The sequence below is a fragment of the Ahaetulla prasina genome, chromosome 7, assembly GCF_028640845.1.
Source record: "Ahaetulla prasina isolate Xishuangbanna chromosome 7, ASM2864084v1, whole genome shotgun sequence".
Lineage (NCBI taxonomy): Eukaryota > Metazoa > Chordata > Lepidosauria > Squamata > Colubridae > Ahaetulla > Ahaetulla prasina.
Window position 1 is genome coordinate 39,188,901 of NC_080545.1, and position 27,879 is coordinate 39,216,779.

The 27,879-nt window shown below is 43.6% G+C and overlaps 2 protein-coding genes across 2 annotated transcripts in view; one reads left to right on the top strand and one right to left on the bottom strand.

The window, feature by feature from the left end:
* The window catches only part of IRAK4 (interleukin 1 receptor associated kinase 4), a 30,145-nt gene extending 20,701 nt beyond the window's left edge, over window positions 1-9,444 (top strand). Inside the window, 4 exon segments of the mRNA XM_058190133.1 lie at window positions 154-337; window positions 1,059-1,121; window positions 2,600-2,758; window positions 9,424-9,444. Coding sequence (XP_058046116.1) covers window positions 154-337; window positions 1,059-1,121; window positions 2,600-2,758; window positions 9,424-9,429 — 412 coding nt within the window. The 3' untranslated portion in view covers window positions 9,430-9,444.
* The window catches only part of TWF1 (twinfilin actin binding protein 1), an 84,334-nt gene that overhangs the window by 21,110 nt on the left and 35,345 nt on the right, over window positions 1-27,879 (bottom strand).

Below are 27,879 nucleotides of genomic sequence, written 5' to 3' on the forward strand. Positions count from 1 at the left end.
GATTTACCCCTTTCCTTTGAGTTCCTTGTGAAATGAATTCCAGAAAGGTTCTCACCATTTGGATTTAACCAGTTGTTATTTCTGTTTGATATATTGCCTCTCTTTCAGGGAGAGGGCAAAAAATAACTTTTAGTTTACTATTTTTTTCCCCAGTGCAAATATCTTACTAACAGAAACATTTGTACCAAAACTTTCTGACTTTGGGCTTGCAAGGGCATCGGTAAGATTTACACACACTATTCTAACAGATAGAATAGTTGGGACAGCAGCTTATATGGCTCCAGAGGCATTAAGAGGGGAGATTACTCCTAAATCGGATATTTTCAGTTTTGGCGTGGTAAGTTGCTATTTTTTAAAATAAGTCAGTAAATGAGGGTTGTTTTCCCTTTCTGTTCCCTAAGCTATCTTGCCTAATGAAAAATTATTGTTAGCTTACAAACTGTATCTTGTTTTCCAACTTTGGGATGGTCAGTTTAGCACAACTAAATTTAACTCCAGGTTTCCTGTAATGCCAGTGTCTCAGTTGTTGTTGAATTGCTCTGCTTTTGAAGACAGACTTCATTTTTCTTCACTAAGAAAGTCATGAATGGGATTTAGTGGGAATTGCCCATTATTATATCTCAAGACAGAGTTTTTTCTAAGAAGCTGACTTCTAGTAGTCAGAGGGGATGCAGTAGTCCAATAATATCTATTTCTTTTTCAGGCAGGTATCAAATATTTACTTATTTAAATATTTGTTCATTGTGAGAAGGCTTCAAATCCCCTTCCATGAAATGTAGAATTTGAAAAAGTTTCTGATGTAATCCTGGGTCTATTGATAGCCATACAGAGATTTTGAAAATGCAGTTTATTCATATATTCAGTAGTACACTTTTGATCAGTAGTTATAAACTAAGTCTTTATAGAATTGTATCAAAGCTCACTCACTTTGTTGTTAAGGTAATTGAGTGTCCCTCAATGAAATAAAATAGTAACTTTTTTACATTGATTGTTGTACAGTGATATTTGATGAAAACCTGTGACATCTATTTCACTTAATTATTTTCACCTATTTCCAGGTATTACTCGAAATAATAACTGGGCTTAGTCCTATGGATGAAAATCGGGATCCCCAGTTACTGGTATGTTTATATATGTAGTTTCATGTGTCAATTTCAGTGCTATGCCAGCTTTAAGTTCAGCATCTTTGGAGGGCACAAGGCTAAGAAAAGCTGGTCTACTATTTCAGTGGGTTCAGCAGATTCTGGTAGAAGGTAACATTTGCCAAATTCACATATTGCCCTAAGTTGTATTATGATTTGTTTGTGGCTTATCTAACAAGGTGTTTTTTTTTGCATTTATATCCCGCCCTTCTCCGAAGACTCAGGGCGGCTTACACTATGTTAGCAATAGTCTTCATTCATTTGCATATTATATACAATGTCATATTGCCCCCAACAATCTGGGTCCTCCTTATAAAGGATGGAAGGCTGAGTCAACCTTGGGCCTGGTGGGACTCGAGCCTGCAGTAATTGCAAGCAGCTGTGTTTAATAACAGACTGTCTTATCAGCCTGAGCCACCAGCGGCCCAAAGTTGTAGTTAAAACAGGGATTCAGAGTGATCATTGAAGTGAACATCAAATATTTGTAATGTCAATATTGGGAAATTAAAAAAAACACCTTTGCCCTTATGGTGATTTATTTTAAAGTTAGATCCATGAAGGTATAAGAACCAGTGTGATAGTGTGTTTCTGTTGATTCTTTGATTCTTCGGCAATGCCAAAAGACTTGTCATAGAATAAAGCAGTTTCTTGATTCCTTTTGGAAACTGAAGAAAGAATTACCTGAATACGAATCAAGGAAACTGTAGGCATTATCTTAATTGGAGATAATAATTTCTTATCAATAAAAATTATGAAGATATTAAGTAGTTGGAAACTAATCAAAGAGAGAAGCAATTTGGAATTAAGGAGAAACTTCCTAACAGTGAGGACAATTAACCAGTGGAACAGCTTGCCTTCAGAAATTGTGGGCACTTTATCTCTAAAGGTTTTTAAGAAGAGTCTAGACAGTCACTTATCTAAATTGGTATAGGTTCTCTTGCTTGAGCAGGGGGCTGGAATAGAAGACCTCCAAGGTCCCTTCCAGCTTATTCTATTCTAAGTAAGATAAAAATATGCAAGTTCAGATAAGCAAATGCTTAATGTGATTGAAATATAATTGTCCATTTAACTTAAAAATATTCCTTCAGAAGATGGGATCCTGTAATATTGTAAAAAATAGGATAGAAAAAGTTTTATCAGGATCTAAGCAAAACGTAACATGGAAATCTGAAAACTTTGTTAATTATTTATTTATTTGTATTCTATAATATAGGGGTTCCTACTCCTTTAGCCTCATAGGGTAGGGGCACTCAACAGCCCTTCTTGGAATGAATGTACAAGATGACCTACAGATAGAATGATACAAACATATGACCTCTCCCATTGTCCCATCCTACCACATAATCCCAGCTTGCTTTATTCCGTTTAATCATAAAAACAATCTGTTTTTCTTCCTTCCTTATGGAATTCTTACATTATTAAGTAATATTATTTTAATACTTTACTGCTCCATTCAGCTGTCCATCAAAGAGGAAATTGAAGATGAAGAAAAAACTATTGAAGATTATGTTGATAAAAACATCAGCAATTGGAACATCACCTCAATTGAACATATGTATTCAATTGCTTCCCCATGTCTGCATGAGAAGAAGAACCGGAGGCCAGATATTGAAAGGGTACCAATTTTAAATATGGTGATCACACACACGCACACGTATGCCATGTTTTCCCCAAAATAAGACCCTGTCTTATATATTTTTTGGGGGGGCAGGGTGTCGTCCACTGACTCACCTCACTTGTGTGCATTCCTGGCCTGAAAACTGTCAGAGTGAAAACTGTCAGAGGCCTTCATGAACTTCTTCTGTGGCTCACAAAGCTTTCCTGAAGGCCTCTGCAGCCGATAATAGAGCTCTGGATCAAGGTAGAGGCCTTCAGGAAAGCCTTGCCAGCTGCAGAAGAAATGGGCCGCTGACAAGACAGGTGTTGGTTGTGCGAGGCCTGGCTGCAGTGGTCCGAAGGTAAGTAGTAGGGCACTCCATCCCACCCATCCCCACCCAAACTTAATTTTTACCTGTGTACCCTGGAGTGTGTGGGATCTTAATTAGGGCTTATTTTGGGGGTAGGGCTCATATTGGGCGCACGTGTAAAAATCAAGCTAGGACTTTCAGAGGTCATATTTATGGGGAAACATGCTATCGGGGTGATATTCACTTACCTTTGCTACTTGTTCACAAATGTGAGCGTGCGTGCCACCTCCATGCATTCACAGGACCTTCCACACATGCACAGAGCATCAAAAATGGGATGTGATGACGTTTGGGCGGGTGGCTGGAGCCTTCCACCACTGCTACCAGTTCGCCTGAACCGGATAGAACTGGCTAAATACGAGGCGTGGCCAGCATCGCAGCCGAGACGGTCGCAAACTCCGATGTCTTCAGGGTTTGCGCCGATATCCCCCCTGCCCAGGGGGTCTGTCCGAACTTTGAATTGGACCATAGCTGCCTCGAAGGGGCAGCGAAGAGTGGGGGAGCTGCCGGAATGAACAGGGAGATGGCAAACTCCCCATAGCTCTGGACCTTTTTCCCCAACCTAGCGGGGAGGAATGCAGCGCCATAGTCCATCATGGCAGCTGCACCAAAGCCGCGGCGGCTACAAGAGCAGGCAGGAGGAAGAAGCATCAAGAAACAAATTGTTGAAGTCGGGTGAGTGATGATCTCATGAAGAAAAAATAAGAATTTAAAATAGGCACAAGCCTTGCACCAATATTCCCCTGCCCAGGGGAGAACTTGTAGATTGGAGGCTAATTGAATAACAAGTGAAAGTGAAAGTCAATTTGGAGAATACACATTCGGGAAGTGAAAGAGAGAAGATAGCGCTTGGAATGGAAGCAGAGCCCCATTTAAATAAAGAAAAGGAAAATAAATTTTTTCCAGCTAAACAATGCTTTGGAGATTATTGGAAGTCTTAACGGCTTATATTGGAAACTAAAGAAATAGGAGAAAAAAGTAAAAGAAGCTATTGAACTGTTTTTTATGCGAATATCTCAAATCCCTCTGTGTCAGCCTCCACTCCAATCTTCATATCTCTTTGTATTCCTTATATTCAGTTGTTAGATAGCATGGGATTTTATTTCTAATGTAAATAGCTCTTGGATTCAATTTAAGTAGAGAGGGCCCTTTAAGAGTGTCGGTCTGACATAATTAAGGGGGGGAGGGGAGATTAATGTTTTGAATTCAACAGGAATGTTTGAGCCCGAACTCTAACAGACATTGCATTCCTGATATGATTGACAGCTTGCGGAAGAAGATTACCACGGGACCCCGGGAAGGAGCTGGCATTGGACCAGACCTGATGACCTCTTGGGGAAGAGGAGGGAGAAATAGGAGGGTTATAGATTGTTAGCCATATTTTGTCTCAGATTCAACTTAATACTGCTGCAATCCAGATGTACCTAGTAAAAGTACTTTTCTTTATTTTCAAATGAAGTCAAGTGTATTGTTTCCTAGATATAATCAGAGGCAGCCTGACATTAAGTTGAATCTCACAGCATGTCGACCAACCAGGATTTTAACCAAAATACCGAGGGGGTTGACAGGAAAAATTTGATGGGAAGCCAGCCAGCTGCTGAACTGGGGGAGGCGACCGGAGGTATTTCTTCTGTCAGTTTTAACCCTGAGCTGGAGAAATTGCAACTGGAAGAAGAGAGGAGGCTACCAGACTTCAAAGAACCTCCCTCTGGAGTAACTACAAGGAGAAAGGGGAAACCACGCAGTTTTTCCGAGTGAATGGAGGAGCAGAAAATCAGAGACAGCCTCCAGTTGGAAGAGGCATTGCGTCTTTTTCGTGAAGTGAAAGTAAGGCAAGCTGCTCACCAAAGGTATGAATCCCCTATTCAGTCCTCCAGGTGGGAGGGAGAAGAGGAGGAAGAAATTACAAAGGGGCCTGCTGGAGGAGTTTCCCAGGGCATGGAGATTTCGGAAGGCCCAGAGCCAGAAAACCCCTTCCCAGAGGCAGCTGAATTGGATGGAGGGCGCATGCCACCTGCTGACCAAGTGAGGCTGCGCAGGAGAAGGAAAAAGCCAAAAATCCCCCCCATATCAGAGAAATTCGATGGAAATGCCAAGGAGCTAGGACTGTTCCTGGCGATAGTGAATAACCACATGATAGACTGGGGGGAAGATTATTGGTCACAGGCAGCACAAGTTAGAGCTGTGACCCAAAACCTAACAGGAAGAGCAGCTGCATGGTTTGTGTCACTATATACCAACCACTCCCCCTTACTGCAAAACTATGAGCATTTTATGACTGCACTGAGGAGGAGGTTCGAGGACCCCCTGGCGGAGCAGAAGGCCAAAGGCCGGATGAAAACCATCAGGCAAGGGAGGAGACCGGTGGCGGATTACAACCAGGAGTTCAGTGATCTGGTTCCCCTGATGAGAGGATGGTCGGAGGTGACCCTTGTGGACATTTACAAAGATGGTCTGAATGGAAATCTCTATGAATTGTGCCGGGCACGGGCCTCTCCAACTACGTTGTACGGCTGGTACACCCTGGCAGCGGAGATGGAAATCGAGCTAGTGAAGGATCGTGGCAGAAGAGAGCACAATGGAAGGCCATACCCTGCCCATGCCCCTAGAGGCCTCCCTAAGGACGCTCTTACGTCAGAGAGTGGGAGGCAACACTTGACTGCGTGCTACAGATGTGGAAAAGAAGGCCACCGAGCAGCCGACTGTTGGGTGAAGCTGGTGCCTAAGTCGACCCCTGGTGGTGAAAAGGAATCAGTGAAACCAGCTACTAAGGTGCGAAAGCCAGCAAAGGTGGGAGAAGGCGCCGCCAAGAAGGCCACTCCCATCAGGGAGGAGCGTGAAACACTGACCGAATCCGATGACAGCAAAACCACGTCAGAGTCCGTTGAAGATCTTCTGGTGAGTTGGACACGGGGTCCCTTGATCATCCCGGTCAACCTGCACGTCCCCTCTTCGGGTAATAAGGGGGAAATGCTAGCGCTTCTAGACTCTGGGTGTACTAGGTGCATGATCAGTCCCGAAGTAGTAGAGAAAATGGAACTAAAACTGAGAACACTACGTAGGCCCATAGCCTTTGCCCAGTTGGATGGTTCTGTGGCAGGGGGAGGACCCGCCCATTTTGTAACAGAACCCATAGAAATGATAATGGGAGACCATCGAGAGATCCTAAACTTCATAGTAGCCCCAGGGATGGACCAACCCCTGTTGCTAGGGTTGTCATGGCTGCGGAAGTGGAACCCCCATATTAACTGGAAGACAGGAGTCTTACGTTTTCGCTCTAGGACACAAAAGGGGGAGAAAAGAGAAACCAAGGAGGGATCTACCGTGTCCATGTCCCATGACGTGATGGGGGCAATGATCGAGCGGATAGAAGGGGAGGAGAGGATACCTAAGGAATACTGGGACTTGTGAGAAGTCTTTAGTGAGAAAGCATCAGATGTTCTACCTCCCCATAGGCCTACTGACTGTGCAATAGACATACTTCCAGGGGTAAAGCTTCCAAAACCAAAAGCTTATCCCATGACCCAAAAAGAATTGGGGGAGTTACCTAAATTCATAGACAAAAACTTAGAGCGGGGGTTTATCCAACCGGCTAGGCCTCGTGTGGCCGCACCAGTGATGTTCCGAGAAAAGAAAGATGGCTCTTTTCGTCTTATTGTTGACTATAGAAACCTTAACGCGGTGTGCGCTGAAAACGTATACCCCATGCTGCTCATGAAAGATATGTTAGCGCATCTAGCGAAAGGAAAGTTTTTCACCAAATTGGACCTACGAGAGGCTTACTACAGAGTTCGTATAAAGGAGGGGGATGAATGGAAAACCGCTTTCAACTGTCCGCTAGGGTGTTTCCAGTTTCGAGTACTGCTGTTTGGACTGCAGGGGGCGCCCGGAGTTTTCATGCAACTGATAAATGAAATACTCCATCACATTTGTTTAAAGGGGTTCTTGTCTACCTTGACGACATACTTATCTATACAGAAACAATGGAAGAACATATTAAACTAGTAAGAGCTGTTCTCAAAAAGTTATTGTCTGCAGAACTGTATTGCAAGCTATCCAAATGTGATTTCCATCAAACAAAAATAGACTACTTAGGGTACCGCATATCAGCAGATGGATTAGAAATGGACCCAGAGAAAGTGAAAGCTGTCTTGGAATGGGCCCCCCCACGCACACGCAAACAGCTACAAAGTTTTTTGGGGTTTGCAAACTTTTATCGTCAATTCATCCCCTCTTTTGCTCAAATTGCTTTGCCAATCACCAACCTCTTAAAAACTAAAGGAAATACAAAACCCAAACCATCATTACCTCTCGAATGGACAATGGAATGTCAAGCAGCGTTTGAAAAATTAAAACGACTATTTGCCGCTGAACCTATTTTAAAACACCCCGACATGGATGTTCCTTTTGTGATACAAGCAGATGCTAGTGATGTGGCAGTCGGAGCCGTTTTACTCCAAAACAATTCTGATGGTAAACTACAACCCTGTGCTTTCACTTCTCGAAAATTGACTGAAACTGAAAGACGGTGGGCTATTTGGGAAAAAGAAGCATTTGCAGTTCATTGGGCTCTTCACACATGGAGACAATTCTTAGAATGTTCTAATCATCCTTTTGAAGTTTGGACTGATCACAAAAATTTAGAAGCGCTTAAAACTCCTAGAAAACTTTCACCTAAACAAGTCCGTTGGGCTCAATATTTTAACCGCTTTAATTTCAGCTTACATTACATTCCTGAAGGGAAAAACTTTTTGGCAGATGCTTTTCACGTTTGCCCCAATACAATGGTACACGTTCCGAGGTGGTTCGCCCAATACTTCCCATTCAACAGTTAGCAGCTCCAGCTATAACTCGAAGCCATACCAAAATCGAGTCATCATTGCCACATGAACTAACTAAATTGTTTAAGGAAGCTTTGAACTCCGATGCCTGGTTCTTGACGCATTCGCATGAATGCACGCTCCGGAATGGACTAGCTTGGATTGGAACGAAACTATATGTTCCTCTATCACTCAGAGAAACCATCCTACAACGATGCCATGATACCAAAATGGCAGGACATTTTGGATTTGTGAAAACCTTGCATCTTCTTAAAAGACAATTTTGGTGGCCAAGTCTTAAAAAGGACATTCAATCGTATATCTCAATTTGCTCTGTTTGCGCATCATCTAAAAGGCCTCCAGGAAAACCTCCTGGACTACTTCAAACAGTAGCCCGGCCAGGAGCTCCATGGAAAGAAATATCCATGGATTTCATAGTGGAGCTACCCGAAAGTGCAGGCAATACTGTAATCTGGGTAGTCACAGACCTTTTCTCCAAACAAGTCCATTTTATTCCATGTTCAAAAATACCCTCCTCAAAGACTCTGGCAAAGTTATTTGTACAACACATTTATAGACTCCACGGAGTTCCTGAATGCATCATCTCAGATCGAGGAGTTCAATTCACTTCTCAAATTTTGGAAAGAATTTTTGTGACTGATTGGCTCCGCCCAAGGATTAAGCTCCTCCCATCATCCCCAGACTAATGGAAGCTGTAAACGCTCGAACTCCGTACTAGAGCAATATTTACGTTGTTACATTAACTATGAACAAGACAATTGGGCAGACCTACTACCTTTTGCTGAAGTCGCCTACAATAACTCAATTCATAGTAGCACGGGATTTACTCCTTTTAAAATAACTTCAGGCCAAGATTTTGTTCCCATTTCGGAACTTCCAAAGGAAAAAACCACGGTTTCCTCCTTGTCAGAATGGATAGATCAAATACAGAGCACATGGAAAATTACTCGCAAGGCGATCGATGACGCTCACCGTGCACATAAAAAACAAGCAGATAAAAAAAGATCCCCTGAAAACAAATACCAAGTTGGAAATAGAGTTTATCTCTCCACCAAATATTTACAAACCACTCAAAAATCTAAAAAACTGGGACCTAAATATGTGGGGCCTTTCCCCATAGTGAAAATCATCAACCCCGTGACTGTACAGCTAGAATTACCAAAAACACTTAGAAGAATTCACCCCGTTTTCCATGTAAGCTTGCTGAAACCAGAACACACGTCTAGTTTCCGTGCGAACCATACACCCCCTCCTATACCAATTCTCATAGAGGGCGAACAACATTTTGAAGTAAAAGAAATCTTGGATTCAAGAAAATATAGAAATAAAATTCAATATCTCATTGCTTGGAAGCACTTCCCTTTGTCCCAAGCTGAATGGGTGAACAAAGAAGATGTTCGTGCTTCAGAAAAGATAGCTCAATTCTATAAAAAATATCCTGACAAACCCTAACTTTTCTCTTTTTCTTTCTAGGACTGACGTCCTTGTTGCAGGAGGGCCGAATGTCAGCCTCCACTCCAATCTTCATATCTCTTTGTATTCCTTATATTCAGTTGTTAGATAGCATGGGATTTTATTTCTAATGTAAATAGCTCTTGGATTCAATTTAAGTAGAGAGGGCCCTTTAAGAGTGTCGGTCTGACATAATTAAGGGGGGGAGGGGAGATTAATGTTTTGAATTCAACAGGAATGTTTGAGCCCGAACTCTAACGGACATTGTATTCCTGATATGATTGACAGCCAGAGACCTGCGGAAGAAGATTACCATGGGACCCCAAGAAGGAGCTGGCATTGGACCAGACCTGATGACCTCTTGGGGAAGAGGAGGGAGAAATAGGAGGGTTATAGATTGTTAGCCATATTTTGTCTCAGATTCAACTTAATACTGCTGCAATCCAGATGTACCTAGTAAAAGTACTTTTCTTTATTTTCAAATGAAGTCAAGGTGTATTCCTTCCTTGATAGGCAGCCTGACACTCTGTTTCAAGGCAGCCTGACACTCTGTTTCAAATTTATGGAATATTAAAGATATCAACAGGACATAAGAATCTGGAAGATAAATAAATACAATTAAGGAAAAATCTTGGAAAATTGACCTCCATGAGAACATGGAGATCAAAGGAACTTTGTCACCAAAATGGCTACTTATTGTTTGTGAGTAATAACTGTTTCAAAAGGAGACACCTAGAGGCAGAGGAAGACAGCTAGAGGATTGGTGTTGCTGGGACTACACAACAGCTTTAGAAGGGAGTTTCAGATGGCGTGTCTTTGAACTATAGAAATTGAATTCCCTATTTAAACAAGAACCCAGAGGCAAAGAAAGTATGCAAGAATGGAATAGCAGATTATTCCCCATGGAGAAAGTTCTCTGGTGTGGGCATACGACATTTTTTTGAAAGGAACTTATGGCTGCCTTTATAATTAGAGGCAGAGGAAAATAGCAAGAGTCAAATAGCTTTCTTGTGACTATTCCCATGAGGATTGATGTCGTTGGGACCACACAAGAGTTTTAGAAGAGATTTCTAGATGGTTTGTCTTTGGATTATTGATTTAAGTGGAGAATTCCTTACTTAAGAAGAACTCAGAGGCAAAGAAAGAAAGTAAGAATGGAATAGTGGACTATTCCCACAGAGAAGGCACTGCTGATGTAGACACAACATTTTTTTTGAAAGGAACTAATGGCTGCTTTTAGAGTTATGTTAAGAAATTTATTTTAGAAAATGTTAATATCTATATTAAAATATGAGTGACAACTATGATAAAAATAATTGAGGTTTTGGGAAATGGAGGGAAAAATACTAAATTGGGATAAGAGAGAAATGAGTATTATTATACTGAGGAAAAAATTCTCTTTTTTTATTCTTACAAATAAGTAAGGTAATGATTGGATTTGATAAAACTTCTAAGGAAACAGTTAATATTTTGAGGGAATAACAAGGGGAAATAATTAGTGACTACCCTTGCAAATGTTAAATTTTTTGTTTGATATTAAAATGGATTAGATGGAAAACTTTAAATATATGTTATTGATTTAGAGGCAGAGGAAGACAAAGGGAAGAATGAAATTGTCTATGTGATTTCTGGACAGTTTTAAGAAAAAGATTTTAGATAGGATGACCTCTGATTAGTAATGTAGATATAAATAATAATAATAATAATAATAATAATAATAATAATAATAATAATAATAATAATAATAATAATAATAATAATAATAATATTTTAATTTGTATACCGCCCTTCTCCCGAAGGACTCAGGGCGGTGAACAGGCAGATAAAATATAAATACACAAAGTAATTAAAAACATCCCTTAAAAAACTAATTCAAATGCCCAAAAATGTTAAAAAACGTACTCCCCCGTAAAATAACAAAATTTTAAAAACCCATCCAATAAAAATAAAAATCAGGCTAGTCCAGCCATACGAAATAAATAAGTTTTAAGTTCATGAAAGGTCCTAAGGTCAGGTAATTGTCAAGTCCGAGGGAAGTTCGTCCCACAGGGTCGGAGCTCCCACAGAGAAGGCCCTCCCCCTGGGGGCCGCCAGTCGACACTGTTTGGCTGACGGCACCCTGAGGAGTCCCTCTCTGTGGGAGCGTACCGGACGATGGGAGATAGAAGCCGGCAGTAGGCGGTCCCGTAGATAGCCCGGTCCTAAGCCATGGAGCGCTTTAAAGGTGGTAACCAATACCTTGAAGCGCACCCGGAAAACAACAGGTAGCCAGTGCAGTCTGCGCAGGATAGGTGTTATGTGGGAGCTCCGAGACGCTCCCTCGATAACTCGCGCAGCCGCGTTCTGAACTAGCTGAAGTCTCCGGGTGCTCTTCAAGGGGAGCCCCATGTAGAGAGCATTGCAGTAGTCCAGGCGAGCGGTAACGAGAGCATGAGTGACTGTGCATAAGGCATCCCGGTCCAGAAAGGGCGGATCAGGCGAACCTGATAAAATGCTCTCCTGGAGACGGTTGCCAAATGGTCTTCAAAGGACAACCGACCATCCAGGAGCACGCCCAAGTTGCGTACCTTCTCCATCGGGGCCAATGATTCACCCCCGACAGACAGCCGCATCTGCAGCTGACTGTACCGAGGTGCCGGCATCCACAGCCACTCCGTCTTGGAGGGATTAAGTTTGAGCCTGTTCCTCCCCATCCAGACCCGTACGGCTTCCAGACACCGGGACAGCACTTCGACAGCTTCACTGGGGTGGCCCGGGGTGGAAAAGTACAGCTGGGTGTCATCAGCGTACAGTTGGTATCTCACCCCAAAGCCACTGATGATCTCACCCAGCGGCTTCATATTGATGTTGAACAGGAGGGGTGAGAGAATCGACCCCTGCGGCACCCCACACATGAGGCACCTTGGAGTCGATCTCTGCCCCCCTGTCAACACCGTCTGCGTCCGATCAGAGAGGTAGGAGGATAAACGGTGCTTCCCACTCCCAACCCCTCCAACCGGCGCAGCAGGATACCATGGTCGATGGTATCAAAAGCCGCTGAGAGGTCTAATAGGACCAGGGCAGAGGAGTAACCCCTATCCCTGGCCCTCCAGAGATCATCCACCAGTGCGACCAAAGCTGTCTCCATACTGTATCCGGGCCGGAAGCCGGACTGGAACGGGTCTAGATAGACATTTATAGATATAAAGCTGAGAGTGGTAAAATTTTAAAACGTAAATAGAATTTATTAATGAAGTTGAAGGGAATTAAGCACGGGGACTAGACTTCATTTAAATATTTTCCTTAATGGGTTGAATTTGATTTATTTCTATAATCAGATTGTGTGCAAACAACTGAATTTAAAGGAGGAGGAGAAAAATACATTGTATTAGACTATAACTTAGGTGAAACTTGATATGTTTAAAGTTGTACCTGACCAATAATTTGTTCACAATGATTCTTTTTTATTATGCTTGTAAAAAAAATAAAAAAAAATAGGCAAAAAAAAAAAGAACTGGCTAAATACCACCACTGCACCGTATATGTATGTGTGTATGTGTGTGTGTGTGTGTGTGTGTGTGTATGTATGTATGTATGTATGTATGTATGTATGTATGTGTAGGTCTTGGTGTATTCGGGTCTTTTCCCGTGTAATGTTGAGAGTATCTTGGCGACGTTTTGATGAAGTCTCACTCGTCATCTTCAGGGTGGTGTTTACGGCTTCGTGCTTGTGCGAGCAAAGTGTGGTTGCGGCTGCCATCTCTCTATAAATACTAGTGGGGAGGTGGGGAGTGTTGGCTTTGTTGCTGTAAGTGGGTAGGTTGGCTGTGTGGTTGCATCTTGATTGGTAGGTGGAGTGGATATTTGCAGATTAGTCAGCTGTTTTGTAGTATCCTGTGGGTGTGGTCCTAGTTGTGTGTCCATTAGTCTTCTGTGTTGTAATGACCTGGGTAATCGGCTGTGTGGAAACGTCCTGAGTTCTGGGAATGTGACCTCCTGTAATGGTAATGGGCTGCGTGGAAACGTCCTGAGTTCTGGGAATGTGACCTCCTGAGTCTTGTGCTGTAACATCCTGGGTGGTTAGTTGTGTTGTAACGTCCTGAGCTTTGGTGTTGTGGCCTCTTGAGTTCTGTGATGTAATGTCCTGAGCAGATGGCTGTGATGCAGCATCCCGGGTTTTGGTTTGGCTCCGAGTTTGAGGTCTTGTCATGTGTTCATGGCGTGTGTCAGTTTGCTTTGTGTGGGGATCGGAGGGGGGCGCAGCAGCCAGTTGTGCCAGCGTGGTCTGGCTTCTGGTTGGTGGTTGTATTTTGTCTGTGGGCTGGGTTTGGGTTTGAATCTGGTGAGGATGATTGGTGGTGGTGTCGTGTGTTTTCCTGGGTCTGATGTCAATTTTCGTGGCTGGGACTCGTTTGTTGTCTAGGGGTAGTTTCCAGATGTCTGGTAGGCGGGAGGTATCGTCACGTTTGTTCATGTTGTGGGGGTGTTTCTCTATTTCGATGGCTTCCATAATTATTCTCTTGTTGTAGTGTTCAGTTTTGGAGATTAATTTGGTTCCTTCAAAATCAATTTCATGTCCTGTGGTTTTAAGGTGCTGGAAAAGGGAGGAGGTTTTTTCTTCTTTTCTGACTGCGTTCTTGTGTTCTGCGATGCATGCATTTATTATCCTATTAGTTTGGCCAATTTATGTGGCCAAATTTTGCATGGTATTTCATAGACTCCTTGGTTTTCTACCTGGATCTTGTCTTTGGGGTTTCTTAAGATGTGTCAGACGTGCCTCCTTTCAAAACTTAAGAAAGAAAACCCCAACTCCATTGTTTGTAGAGAAAGGTATCTTTTAACTAAGAATGAACTGAATGCAACGAAGTAAAGCAAGTTCTGAATAGTAGGCATATCTTACATATACATGTCTCCACATAAATCCCATCTCCCTCTAGAGGTCAGACAGTTGGGTCCAATCCATTTCTCCCTCAAGCGTCACGTGGAGGTCATCTTCAGATGATGTCATTTCTCTGCTATGCACGAACTGTTGGCTGCAAGGGTTATCAGCCCACTCCTGAGGTTTTGAATTCATCAGTTTTGATTCTGGATTCGTCTCCTCCCCCCTCCACCTATGGCAGCCAAAGCAGCGGGGCCATAATTAAAGATACAGTACCCCTTTCCAATGCCTAGCACTAAAGTCAGCAATAAACCAATTAACTGAGCAATAAAACAATAAAAGCAGCATGCGAAGGCTGACATGATGTTGGCTGTTTTTTGGTCTGTGCAGAAGGCTGTCTTGATATTGTGTTTGTGGAGAATTTTGCTGATTTTATCTGTGGTGTAAGGGAGGAGGGTGATGCCGTTGTCTTGTTCTGTGTCTTGGTTCTTGGGCGGTGTCTCCCTTTGGATTAGGTTGGTAATTGTGTTTCTTTGGAATCCGCTTGAGATTAATATGTTTGTGAGAGTGTGTAATTCAGTTTTCAGGTACTCTTTGTCGGCTAGGCGTTTGGTTCTGGAGATGAGAATCTTGGCTATGGAGTTGATCTGTGCAGGGTGGTGATGTGATTGTGCGTTTAAGTAGCAGCTGGTGTGTGTTTTTTTCTGGTAGATGGTATGTCCTAGGGAGCCGTTGGTTTTTTTGTAAATTAGGACGTCCAGAAAGGGGAGTTGGTTGTTAGCTTCTATTTCCATAATCAATTGTATTTTGGGGTGTAGACTGTTGAGATGTGTGAGGAAGTTGTCCAGTTTTTTCTTTCCATGTGGCCAAATTACGAAAGTGTCATCTACGTATCTAAGCCAGAGTTTGGGCTTGTGTTCAGATTTATCTAAAGCGTTGGTTTCAAAGTATTCCATATATAGGTTTGCGATGATGGGTGAGAGGGGTGATCCCATGGGTGCTTCTTCTGTTTGTATCTTTGTCCATTATGGATGAAGTATGTGTTGGTTAGGCAGTGGTTGGTCAAATCTAGGATGTGTTTGGGTGGCTTGTATTTGTTTTGGATAGCTGTCAAGGCTTCTTTAATAGGCACTTGTATGAAGAGGGTTATGACTTCGAAGAAGTTCCTGAAGGCCTCCAATAATGAAAAAGAAGCCGGGGGCGACAATGGGATCACCCCTCTCACCCATCATCGCAAACTTTTCCAGCACCTTAAAACCACAGGACATGAAATTGATTTTGAAGGAATCAAATTAATCTCCAAAACTGAACACTACAACAAGAGAATAATTATGGAAGCCATCGAAATAGAGAAACACCCCCACAACATGAACAGACGTGACGATACCTCCCGCCTACCAGACATCTGGAAATTAGCCCTAGTCAATAAACAAGTCCCAGCCACGAAAATTGACATCGGACCCAGGATAACACACGACACCACCACCAATCATCCTCACCAGATTCAAACCCAAACCCAGCCCACAGACAAAATACAACCACCAACCAGAAGCCAGACCACGCTGGCACAACCAGCTGCTACGCCCCCCTCCGATCCCCACACAAAGCAAACTGACACACGCCATGAACACATGACAAGACCTCAAATTCGGAGCCAAACCAAAACCTGGGATGCTGCATCACAGCCATCTGCTCAGGACATTACATCACAGAACTCAAGAGGCCACAACACCAAAGCTCAGGACGTTACAACACAACCAACCACCCAGGATGTTACAGCACAAGACTCAGAAGGTTACATTCCCAGAACTCAGGACGTTTCCACGCAGCCCATTACCATTACAGGAGGTCACATTCCCAGAACTCAGGACATTTCCACACAGCCGATTACCCAGGTCGTTACAACACAGAAGACTAATGGGCACACAACTAGGACCACACCCACACAGGATGCTACGAAACAGGTGACTAATCTGCAAAGATCCATTCCACCTACCAATCAAGCTGCAACCACACAGCCAACCTACCCGCTTACAGCAACAAAACCAACACTCCCCACCTCCCCACCAGTATTTATAGAGAGATGGCAGCTCCGATCACGCTTTGCTCGCACAAGCATGAAGCCGAAAGCATCAGCCTGATGATGATGAGTGAGACCTCATTGAAACGTCGCCAAGATACTCTCAACCTTACACGGGAAAAGACCCGAATATGCCAAGACCTACATATCTATACCTGTGAAAACCTACGAACATACACACACACACACACACATATTCTGCTCAAAAACACTTAAACAACATAATGTAACTGTCGTGTCCCACTCCCACTCACTCCGATGAATGAGTCAAGGAAGTCTGTAACAAACTTGGCAACGAAGCCTCTGCAGCTTGCCAAGTTCCTTCGAGGTTTATCAGGGCAGGCAGGAGTCCAAGTTGTGACTTCAGCGATAGGGTCCGGTATCAGCAAACTAGAGAAGACTTTGCTTGACTCAAGGTTGGAATGCCAAAAGCAGGTCCTTTATATAGGCTGTGGGGTGTGGCTCCATGACTCAGCATTTATCCAGGCCTGCCCCACCCTTCCTTCTGCTGGCGTCGCCTCTCAGATCTCCGGAAGCGAGGGTCTACCCACCCTGAATTGTCTTCAGCTGGATCTGCTGTCACCATCTGGGAAAGGGAGGAGTCAGAGGGAGTAGGCCCGGGTAATTCCACCACCTGGCTGGCTTCCTGCTCTGAAGGCTGAGCCAAAGGAACACACGCTGTATGAGTGAGGTTTATTGGGCTTCTCCTTTTATTCCTTGAATCCTCTCCAGGCATGGGGCCAGAGCCGGGGGCTGGAGTCATGACAGGCTGTTCATCTTCATTATCAGACTCGGAGTCTGATAAAAGGCCCAGTTGGAGACGGGAGAGGCCTGGCTGAGGAGAGGAGGGAGGACGAGTCACAACAGTAACTCCAAGTCAATCACACTTCCGTGAAATCAAACTATCCACTTAGGTAGCAACACTGATTGACAATCAATTCCACTTGCTGTTGTGCACATGGAATAGACAACAGGTGGAAAGCATAGGCAGTTAGCAAGACGTCCCCAATAAAGGAGTGGTTCTCCAGGTGGTGACCACAGACCACTTCTCAGTTCCTATGCTTTCTGGCTCATGGTTTGGCCACTTTTGAATGCTGGCAGTGCTGTCACTCTAGTGGTTTGGCATTTGCCAGAGAACACCAAGATTGGCAACGCCTCTGCAGCTTGCCAAGTTCCTTCGAGGTTTATCAGGGCAGGCAGGAGTCCAAGTTGTGACTTCAGCGATAGGGTCCGTATCAGCAAACTAGAGAAGACTTTGCTTGACTCAAGGTTGGAATGCCAAAAGCAGGTCCTTTATATAGGCTGTGGGGTGTGGCTCCATGACTCAGCATTTATCCAGGCCTGCCCCACCCTTCCTTCTGCTGGCGTCGCCTCTCAGATCTCCGGAAGCGAGGGTCTACCCACCCTGAATTGTCTTCAGCTGGATCTGCTGTCACCATCTGGGAAAGGGAGGAGTCAGAGGGAGTAGGCCCGGGTAATTCCACCACCTGGCTGGCTTCCTGCTCTGAAGGCTGAGCCAAAGGAACACACGCTGTATGAGTGAGGTTTATTGGGCTTCTCCTTTTATTCCTTGAATCCTCTCCAGGCATGGGGCCAGAGCCGGGGGCTGGAGTCATGACAGGCTGTTCATCTTCATTATCAGACTCGGAGTCTGATAAAAGGCCCAGTTGGAGACGGGAGAGGCCTGGCTGAGGAGAGGAGGGAGGACGAGTCACAACAGTAACTCCAAGTCAATCACACTTCCGTGAAATCAAACTATCCACTTAGGTAGCAACACTGATTGACAATCAATTCCACTTGCTGTTGTGCACATGGAATAGACAACAGGTGGAAAGCATAGGCAGTTAGCAAGACGTCCCCAATAAAGGAGTGGTTCTCCAGGTGGTGACCACAGACCACTTCTCAGTTCCTATGCTTTCTGGCTCATGGTTTGGCCACTTTTGAATGCTGGCAGTGCTGTCACTCTAGTGGTTTGGCATTTGCCAGAGAACACCAAGATTGGCAACTTCGCCACTGGCGCCCTGTGCTCTTCACAGATGAAAGCAGGTTCACACTGAGCACATGTGACAGACGTGACAGGGTCTGGAGACGCCGTGGAGAACGTTCTGGTACCTGCAACATACTCCAGCATGACCGGTTTGGCAGTGGGTCAGTAATGATAGAGGGAGCCCCTCGTGGCTCCCATGTGACACCTCTCCTGCGCAGACTGCACTGGCTGCCTGTGGCCTTCCGGGTGCGCTTCAAGGTTTTGGTAACCACCTTTAAAGCTCTCCATGGCATAGGGCCGGGTTACTTACGGGACCGCCTGCTGCGACCGAATACCTCTCACCGACCCGTGCGCTCTCACAGAGAGGGACTCCTCAGGGTGCCGTCAGCTAGGCAGTGCCGTCTGGCGACACCCAGGGGAAGGGCCTTCTCTGTGGGGGCTCCCACCCTCTGGAATGAACTCCCCCCAGGACTTCATCAACTCCCGGACCTCCGAACCTTCCGCCGCGAGCTTAAAACACATCTATTTACTTGTGCAGGACTGGAGTAGATTTTAAATTTTATATTGGTTTTTTATTGGTTTTAATGGGTTTTATTATGGATATGGTTTTTTAATATAATCGGGCTATGTAGAATAAGTTTTTTAATTGTTATTTTATCCTGTATTTATATGTATTTTTATTTGCCTGTGAACCGCCCTGAGTCCCTAGGGAGATAGGGCGGTATATAAATATGATAAATAAATAAATAAATAAATAAATATATGGTGTGGGGTGGCATTTCTTTAGGGGGCCGCACAGCCCTCCATGTGCTCGCCAGAAGTAGCCTGACTGCTATTAGGTACCGGGATGAGATCCTCAGACCCCTTGTGAGACCATATGCTGGTGCGGTTGGCCCTGGGTTCCTCCTAATGCAAGACAATGCTAGACTTCATGTGGCTGAAGTGTGTCAGCAGTTCCTGCAAGACAAAGGCATTGATGCTATGGACTGGCCCGCCCGTTCCCCAGACCTGAATCCAATTGAGCACATCTGGGGCATCATGTCTTGCTCAATCCATCAATGCCACGTTGCACCACAGACTGTCCAGGAGTTGGGGGATGCTTTAGTCCAGGTATGGGAGGAGATCCCTCAGGAGACCATCCGCCACCTCATCAGGAGCATGCCCAGGCGTTGTAGGGAGGTCATACAGGCACGTGGAGGCCACACGCACTACTGAGCCTCATTTTGACTTGTTTTAAGGACATTACATCAAAGTTGGATCAGCCTGTAGTGTTGTTTTTCCACTTTAATTTTGAGTGTAACTCCAAATCCAGACCTCCATGGGTTGTTCAATTTGATTTCCATTGATAATTTTTGTGTGATTGTGTTGTCAGCACATTCAACTACTGTACATTGTGTTGTTTAAGTGTTCCCTTTATTTTTTGAGCAGTGTACATTGTGTTGTTTAAGTGTTCCCTTTATTTTTTTTGAACAGCTTATATATGTATGGTATGTATATATGTATGTAGGTATGTCTATGTATATATGTATACACACACAAATTTGCCAGCTTGAATTTTATATTTTATATTTCTTCTGTTTCAGGTCAAAGAACATTTAAAAGAAATGTTGATTAAATAAGGTCAGTTCTGTATCTTAACTTGGTGTTTAAAGAAACCTGTTTTTATATCCTGACTTGAATATTTGTGTTTCTTTATGAGGAATGCTATTCAGTGTTTTTTAAATCAACAAAATAAGGTTTGTGCCCTTCATAAATTCTTTTATTCATCTGTTCATAAATTAGGGTCTATTCTAACCCTAACCCTATTCATAAATATAGTGATAAAAATGTATTCAGTAATACCAGAATAAAATCTGCAATAAAGATCATATAATCTTTTTAAAATCATATATGCTTCTATCTTCTAAACATAATTTATTTTCAAAAACAGTCTCTCTTCTAGTATGCTTGTTTTCCCTTAGCAAATTTCTTAAACTGAGGATATCCTAAATTAATGTCACCTTTAGAGTTTTATTCTTGTTAAGAGAATAATACTATAATCTTATGTAACTTTGTTTCTGATTGCTAAGAATGAAAAAAATGATGAGGCTAGAGAAGCTATCAATATTGGAAGATTTCCTATGAATGGATAGCTGGGAGGAAACTCTCTTTATTTGCTTCATTTTAACCTAGCAAAAGTTTCATTATAAATTGGATTCTAAAGTAGGAGAGAACTTCGTTATTTATGGATTATCTCAAACTTTATTAAAAGGATTTATTAAACCTTTATTAAAGGTTTATTATAAGGATAACTCAAGGATTATTATCCTCACCATTTGAAATAAGTAAAGGTTAAGAAAACATGGCTCTGAAGTGAGAAAATTGGGAAAGGAAAGTTCCAAGTATTTGATGCTGGGGTCTATTTTGAAGAAAAAGCTCTAGTTCTGAGAAGTCTCAAATTGTACAGGTCTTAGAAGAATTTAATTTTTCTTATGAATTAAGAATTTGGGCAGAAAGGATATCTTCTTCCAATATCTATAAGCGTACCACATCAAAAAATCTTGTATTTATAGATTTCACATGATTAATATTGAATATATTAATGCAGCGATCAGGTATTTTTTTCCTCATTCACATCCTTAAGTACTCATCTATTTAATTATTTAACAGTATTTATAATGATCACACAATTCAGCTTATCTTCCTTCCTATACCACATTATGCATTTTTAAAGTATACAATTGAAAGCACCTTTTCAGTCACTAATTCATCAGTTTATTGGTGAAGTCGCATGCACTGTTATTAGGAAATAAACTGAATGTCAACTCGCAAAGAATCCCTGACCTGCTCTCAAGTAGCCATAGGCAAGGGGGATGGGGAGGCTCCTATTTATTTAGGGCATTAGTCGGAACCCTGACACTGTAATGAATTCAAAACTGCTTATTTTCAGGTAGACGAGTATTTTTGCTTTACAAGGCAATCTTTATTTGCTTTGGATCAGTTACTACACTTCCCTTTGTTCCAGTTGATGCTGTTTTTGAATAATTATTATGGGCAAAAATCCCTAAAATATTAGGTATGTTATTAGAAAAATAAACAACCCTGTCACTATTATGAAGTAACAATTGACTTTACTGTCATTGAAACTGTAGTGTTGCATTCCACAGCATATACTGTGAAAAACTGCAGAAATAATGGCAGTTTGGTTTCTACAGAAATATGTAGTTTTATAAATTAACTGAAAATCTATTTTATCACCAAACATGTTTAAAATTAAGGATAGCATCAGTGCTAATTCACAAATAATTGTTCATTCAAATTAAACCTTATTTATTACTCAGATTACTGAATTTATTGATATACATTTTCTATAAGGACAAGGAGAGAAAAGAAATTGAAATTTAAAATTAACAATTTCTAGAAACATATAATTTACACATTTCTCACATTCATTGCATATAAAATGCTTATTTAATAAATATAAAACCTGCATATTTACAGGGAAGCAAAAGCCAATGGATGTAAGTTTCAGCGTTCCAGAAAACCCCTCCTGCAGAAAAGACTCCAAAGCCAACATCTTTCAAAGTTCTTTTACTAGCATAGGTAAACTGGCACAGTTGGATGAGCCGAAACTGGGGATTTGGGTTCCTCCGTCAGTGATACAAACTCCAAAATCTCCACCCTAATGACCCCTCTGCCGGTCACATGCTCCAACTCTCAATCGTCGAAGCATCACTCTGGCCACTCCTTCTCCAGATGCGAGCCCAGCCTGACCTTGACCGGCAGGAAAAATGTTGTTATGTCTAATAGCCCCTTGTACCCTCACCCCCCTCTCCTACTTTCCCACACCAGAGAAAGTGGCAGCGTGTGGAAGCCTTCGGCCTAGTATGGCTTCCAAAGCTGACAGGCGTCCCCCCCTGCAGAAGAAAACACATCCTAGGAAACAAAACAGACAAAAAACAAAAGATGGGGTTAACGCCCAGTATATACCCTTCTAATCCCCTTGTCCCCCACCCCCAGGAGGACCTTTAGGTTTCTCAGGGAATTTATCATGAAATTGCTTGATCAGAGCATCAGCATTTACATCCCAGCTTTTTACCCAAGTAGCTTCAGACAATGGGTACCCTTTCCAGTGGACCAAATATTGTAAGCGACCTCTGTATAGTCTAGAGTCAAGGATCTTCTTAATTTTGTAGTGGGTCTCCCCCTGGATTATCAAAGGAGGGGGGGAGCAGCTGGTAAGGGTCTCAGGCTAGAACCCCTAGCTGGAGACCACTTAGAAACCTAGCTGGTTTCAATAAGCTACGGTGAAACACTGGGTGTACTTTCCCTAATATTCGAGGTACGCTAAATTGGACAGTCACCGGGTTAATTACCTTTACTATGGGGAAAGGACCTATAAATTTGGGACCAAATTTTTTGCTAGGCAATCTTAGTCTTAAGTATTTAGTAGACAAATACACTTTATCCCACACCTGGAAAGGGGGTTGAAGGGATCGGTGTTTGTTGGCTTGGGCTTTATATTTTTCTGCCGCTTCAGCCAAAGCTTTTTTAGTTTCCTCCCACCCCTGGTTTAATGAATTTATCCAATCCGTCAGGGACACGGAAGTGGGAGGTTCTATGGGAAGCTCGGACATCGGCACAAAATCCATGCCTGTGGTTAGCCGAAAAGGAGTTAATCCCGTGCTACTGTGTACTGCATTATTATATGCCACTTCTGCAAATGGTAACAGCTCTGCCCAGTTCTCTTGCTGGTAGTTTACATAACACCTAATATACTGTTCTACCATCGCATTCAATTTTTCTGCAGCTCCATTAGTGGCCGGATGAAAGGTGGTGCTAAGTCCCTGGGATGACCCAATGGACCGCAGGAACTCCCTCCAGAACTTAGCAGTAAACTGGACTCCGCGGTCTGATATTATCCTCTTTGGAACTCCATGTAGTCTGTAAATATGCTTCATGAATAGTTTCGCCAATTTCCTCGCCGAAGGTAACCCGTTGCAGGCGGTGAAGTGGGCTTGTTTGGAAAACAAATCAACGACCAACCAAATCACTCTAGTCCCTCCGCTGATAGGGAGCTCCACAATGAAATCCATAGCAATCTCTTCCAAGGCCTCGTGGGTTTGGCCATGGTTTGGAGAAGTCCAGGGGCTTTCCCTGGTCTGGATTTCCTGGTGGCGCAGCTCCTTACATAGTCCTCTATATCTGATTTCATTTTTGGTCACCAGAATTGTCTCCTAGTAACATGGAGGGTTTTCAAAAACCCAAGTGACCTCCAAGCTGAGAGTCATGATCCTTTGCAGTACCGTGAGTCACATATTGGCTGGTACATAAATCTTAGTGCACTTCCAAGCCAGGCCTTCTCTTAGGTTTAAGTTAGTTAGGTTCTCTTTGAACTGGGCATCTGTTGTGAGGGCTGATTTCAGGTCTGTCAACAACTTGCCCTCTGGGTTGTTGGAACCACGGCATGGTTGCAGTTGAGTATGAGCTTTGCTTGCTGGTTGGGTTTTGAAGATCATAGCATGAACTATTTCCTCTCGCCAGCTGTCAAATTGGGGCTTTCTCGATAGGGCGTTAGCTAGTAGGTTCTGTCCCCCTGGGATGTATTTGAGGTTGAAGTTAAACCGCTTGAAGTACTGAGCTCATCGAATCTCTTTAGGGAAAGCTTTCGAGGAGTCTTTAGGGCCTCAAGGTTCTTGTGGTCTGTCCACACTTCGAATGGTTCTTTTGCCCCCTCCAGGAAATGTCTCCAGGACAGGAGAGCCCATCGTACTGCAAAAGCTTATTTTTCCCCAAACTGCCCACCTGCATTCTGTGTCCGTCAATTTTTTCGAGACGTAAGCGCAGGGCATTAGTTCGTTTTGGGCATTCATTTGCATTAGAACGGCAGCTACCGCCACATCACTTGTGTCTGCCTGGACTACAAATGGTTTATTTGGGTCTGGGTGCTGGAGAATCGGTTCCATTGCAAATAGGCATTTTAGCTGTTCAAAGGATTTTTGACAGTCCACTGTCCAAGGGAGGGGTTGGCTAGGTTTCGGCTTGGCAGGAGGCGGACCAGTCTTTAGCAATTCTGTCAAAGGGAAAGCAACCTCTGTGAAGGAAGGGATGAATTGCCTGTAAAAGTTTGCAAATCCCAGGAAACTTTGAAGCTGTTTATGTGTGCGTGGGGGTTGCCAGTCTAGTACTGCCTTCACTTTTCCTGGGTCCATTTTGATCCCCTGGTTTGACACCCGGTAGCCCAGGTAGTCTAAAGACTCTTTATGGAATTTGGATTTTGATAGCTTCACGTTTAGTTTAGCGGCTAGGAGTTTTTTCAGTACTTGTCTAACAAACTTGATATGCTTTTCTATACTTTCACGGTATATAAGAATATCGTTCAAGTAGACAAGAACCCCGTTATATAGGTGGCTATGCAGGGTTTCATTGATTAGCTGCATGAAAACTGCCGAGGCCCCCTGGAGTCCAAAGGGCATTACCTGGAACTGGAAACTGCCCAGGGGGCAGTTGAAAGCCGTTTTCCACTCGTCTCTTTCACATATGCGGACCTGGTAATAGGCCTCCCTTAAATCCAACTTGGTGAAAATCTTGCCTTTCGCTAGGTGGTTCAGTAAGTTGTTCATTAGTGGTAATGGGTAGGTGTTTCGTATGCAAACAGTGTTAATATTATGACGATCCACACACGATCTTAAAGATCCGTCTTTCTTTTGTTTAAACAAAACGGGGGCGGCCACTGGGGATTTTGCAGGCTCGATGAACCGTCTGGCTAGGTTTGTGTCGATGTACTTCCTTAAGTCAGTCATTTCAGCAGGTGTCGTTGAGTACATTCTGGGTTTCTGTAGTTTAGCTCCAGGTTGTAACTCAATAGCACAATCAGTAGCCCGGTGGGGGGGAAGGAGATTACATTCCTTTTTGCTGAAGCTTCTGCTAAATCCGCATATGGCTTAGGAATGCGGGGTTCACCTGGAAGTGAGTCTGATCCAGAGGCTGCTGGCTCCCCCTGGTGGTTTTCATGGATCATTTTTTTCCCAGGAGGGGGAGCAGGTGGCAAGGCCTCACCATCTAAGATGATTTTCCGGAACCCATCTTCCCATTTAATTGTAGGAGTTCATTTGTCCAGCCAGAACAAACTAGTATAATAGATTCTGACATCTTTGGAATTCCTATGAATCTTATAAGTTCATGATGCTTTCCAATTTCTAGGCCAATTTGTTCTGTAATTTGGGTGGCTGGGACTCCGCCAATTAGTGTTCCATCCACTTGGTAGAATTTAATAGGGTGTTTTAAGGTTAGTGTTTGATTCCTAAGTTGTTCACAATACATTCCAATGAGACATCTGGTACATTCCAATGAGACATCTGGTACAGACAGTATCTATAATGGCTGGCAATTCCCTCCGCTCCCCCAGCAGTGGAATTACTAAGTTCACTTTGATAGAAAAGCAGGGAATGGATGCACTCGCCATCGGGTCATCCTCTCCTCTAGGGTCGTTGGGAGGGGATTCCACAGACAGAGGTCCTTTGCCGTCTTCAGTGGGTAGGGGAACATCCATGGCTTGTCTGGCAAATTGACTGGTGTCTGGGTTTTTCCTTGGGGTTTTTTTCCCTTGGGTGGCGGTGTCTGGACGCTGTTGTGGGACAGGCGCTGGAGCCAGGCATTCTGAAGCACAATGACCATTTGGCCGCAACAGTAGCATGTATTAATCTAGTTCGTTGTGGCAGTGGGGAGATTATTGCAGGTCTTGAGAGGGGCCGTCTGGCAAATGCTCCTTAGGGAGGCTTCTCGGCTGGTATTGGGGGCTGGGGGTGGATTTCTCTGTCCAGAGCTAGGGGCATGTTGTACCAGTCTTGCAGCTATTCAGGCACGCCCCGAATTCCACAGGCTTTTCTGACTTCTTGATTGATAGCCTCTTTGAAATAGTGGAGGAGTATGCGGTCTGGCCAATGTCTGAGGTTTCCTGCTACTCGTCTAAAGTCCCATACAAAGTCTTTTAAGGGTTTGTTACCTTGTTTCATTGTTTTAATGGTGGCTTCACTGTCTGCAATACGGTCTGCGTCTTCAAATCTGGCTCCGAGTAGAGCAACAAACCCTGCGATGTCATTTAATTCAAGTACGCGTTCATTGTGGAACTGGGCAATCCCTTCAGAAGCGTCTCCTTCATTCATTCCATCAGACATAGCAGTTATTAAGTCCTGTTCTGATTCGTATTGATCACCAAATTGATTCACATGAGCCCAGTCTCTGCTGAGGAAGTAAGCTAGTTTGTGTGATGTGCCATCAAAAGTTGCTCTGAAGCAAGGGGGGGTTGGTCAGGAGAGGTGCGGGGGGTGGCGGCTCAGCTCCCAGCAGTTGGGGAAGAATTAGAGGCATAGCTGCTGCGGGTTGCTGGAAAGGCCCCTGTTGATGGGGAAGGGCTGTCGACGCCGGAGTTGCTTGCTGGGCTGCAGAGGGGGGGTGGAATTCCGGCCGGCTGCTGGATCAAACCCCCTTGTGCTGCTTGGATCGATAAGCCATACAGGGGCCAGGGAGATCCATGGAAGATAGGAGCAGAAGAAGCTGGCTGCCACTGGCATTGGATCAGTGGTGGGATTCATTTTTTTTAACAACTGGTTCTGTGGGCGTGGCTTATTTTGGAGTGTGGCTACCTGGTCATGTGAGCGGGTGGGCGTGGCTGGCTGGTCATGTGACCAGGTGGCCATGGCTATGGGTATAGAAACTACTCAGAGGGCTAAAAAAAGTCATTTCTGACCTATCCTCGCACTTTTGACCGATCCTCACACTTATGACCATCCTCAAATTAATGCCCATTGCAGCATTTTTAGCAACCATTTCACAACTGCTTCTCTTCACCACGGTTTCAAGATAGGGCGCAAAATGTAAAATGTGAGGACAGTCGTAGCTGTGAAGACCGGTCAAAAGTGAGAGGACAGGTAAAAAATAACTTTTTCAGCCCTCTGAGTAGTCCCTATGCACAAAATGCTGCAAAGAGGCATAAACGATGACCGGTCATAAGTGTGAGGACTGGTCAAGTGTGAGAACCTGTCAGAAATCACTTTTTTCAGCCCTCTGGATAGTCCCTATGTGCAAGGGACTACTTAGAGGACTGAAAAAGTTATTTTTGACCTGTCCTTGCACTTTTGACCAATCCTCGCACTTACAACTGTCCTCACATTTTATGTTTTGCACCCTATCTTGTAACCGTAGTGAAGAGAAGCAGTTGTGAAATGAGTGACACGGTTAAGAATGCTGCAACAGGCATAAATGTGAAGATGGTCATAAATGCGAGGTCTGTTCAAGTGTCAGAACACTTTTTAATTAATTGTTTTAAACGATTTTTTTTTATTCAAAAAGTTTTACAGAAAATTTCCCCCCCTTTCCCCCCCTCCCCCTCCTTTACAACCCCTCCCCGACTTCCCGGAACGAGCACATGGTATAGCTAAAAATAAAACAAACATATGCTAAAAAATTTTCGTCCCAACTTAATTATACCCCTACAATCATCAATTCCTAACTTCCCCCGAAAACAATCAAAAATAATACATCATAATCATTCAAAAACAGTCTGATAACTTA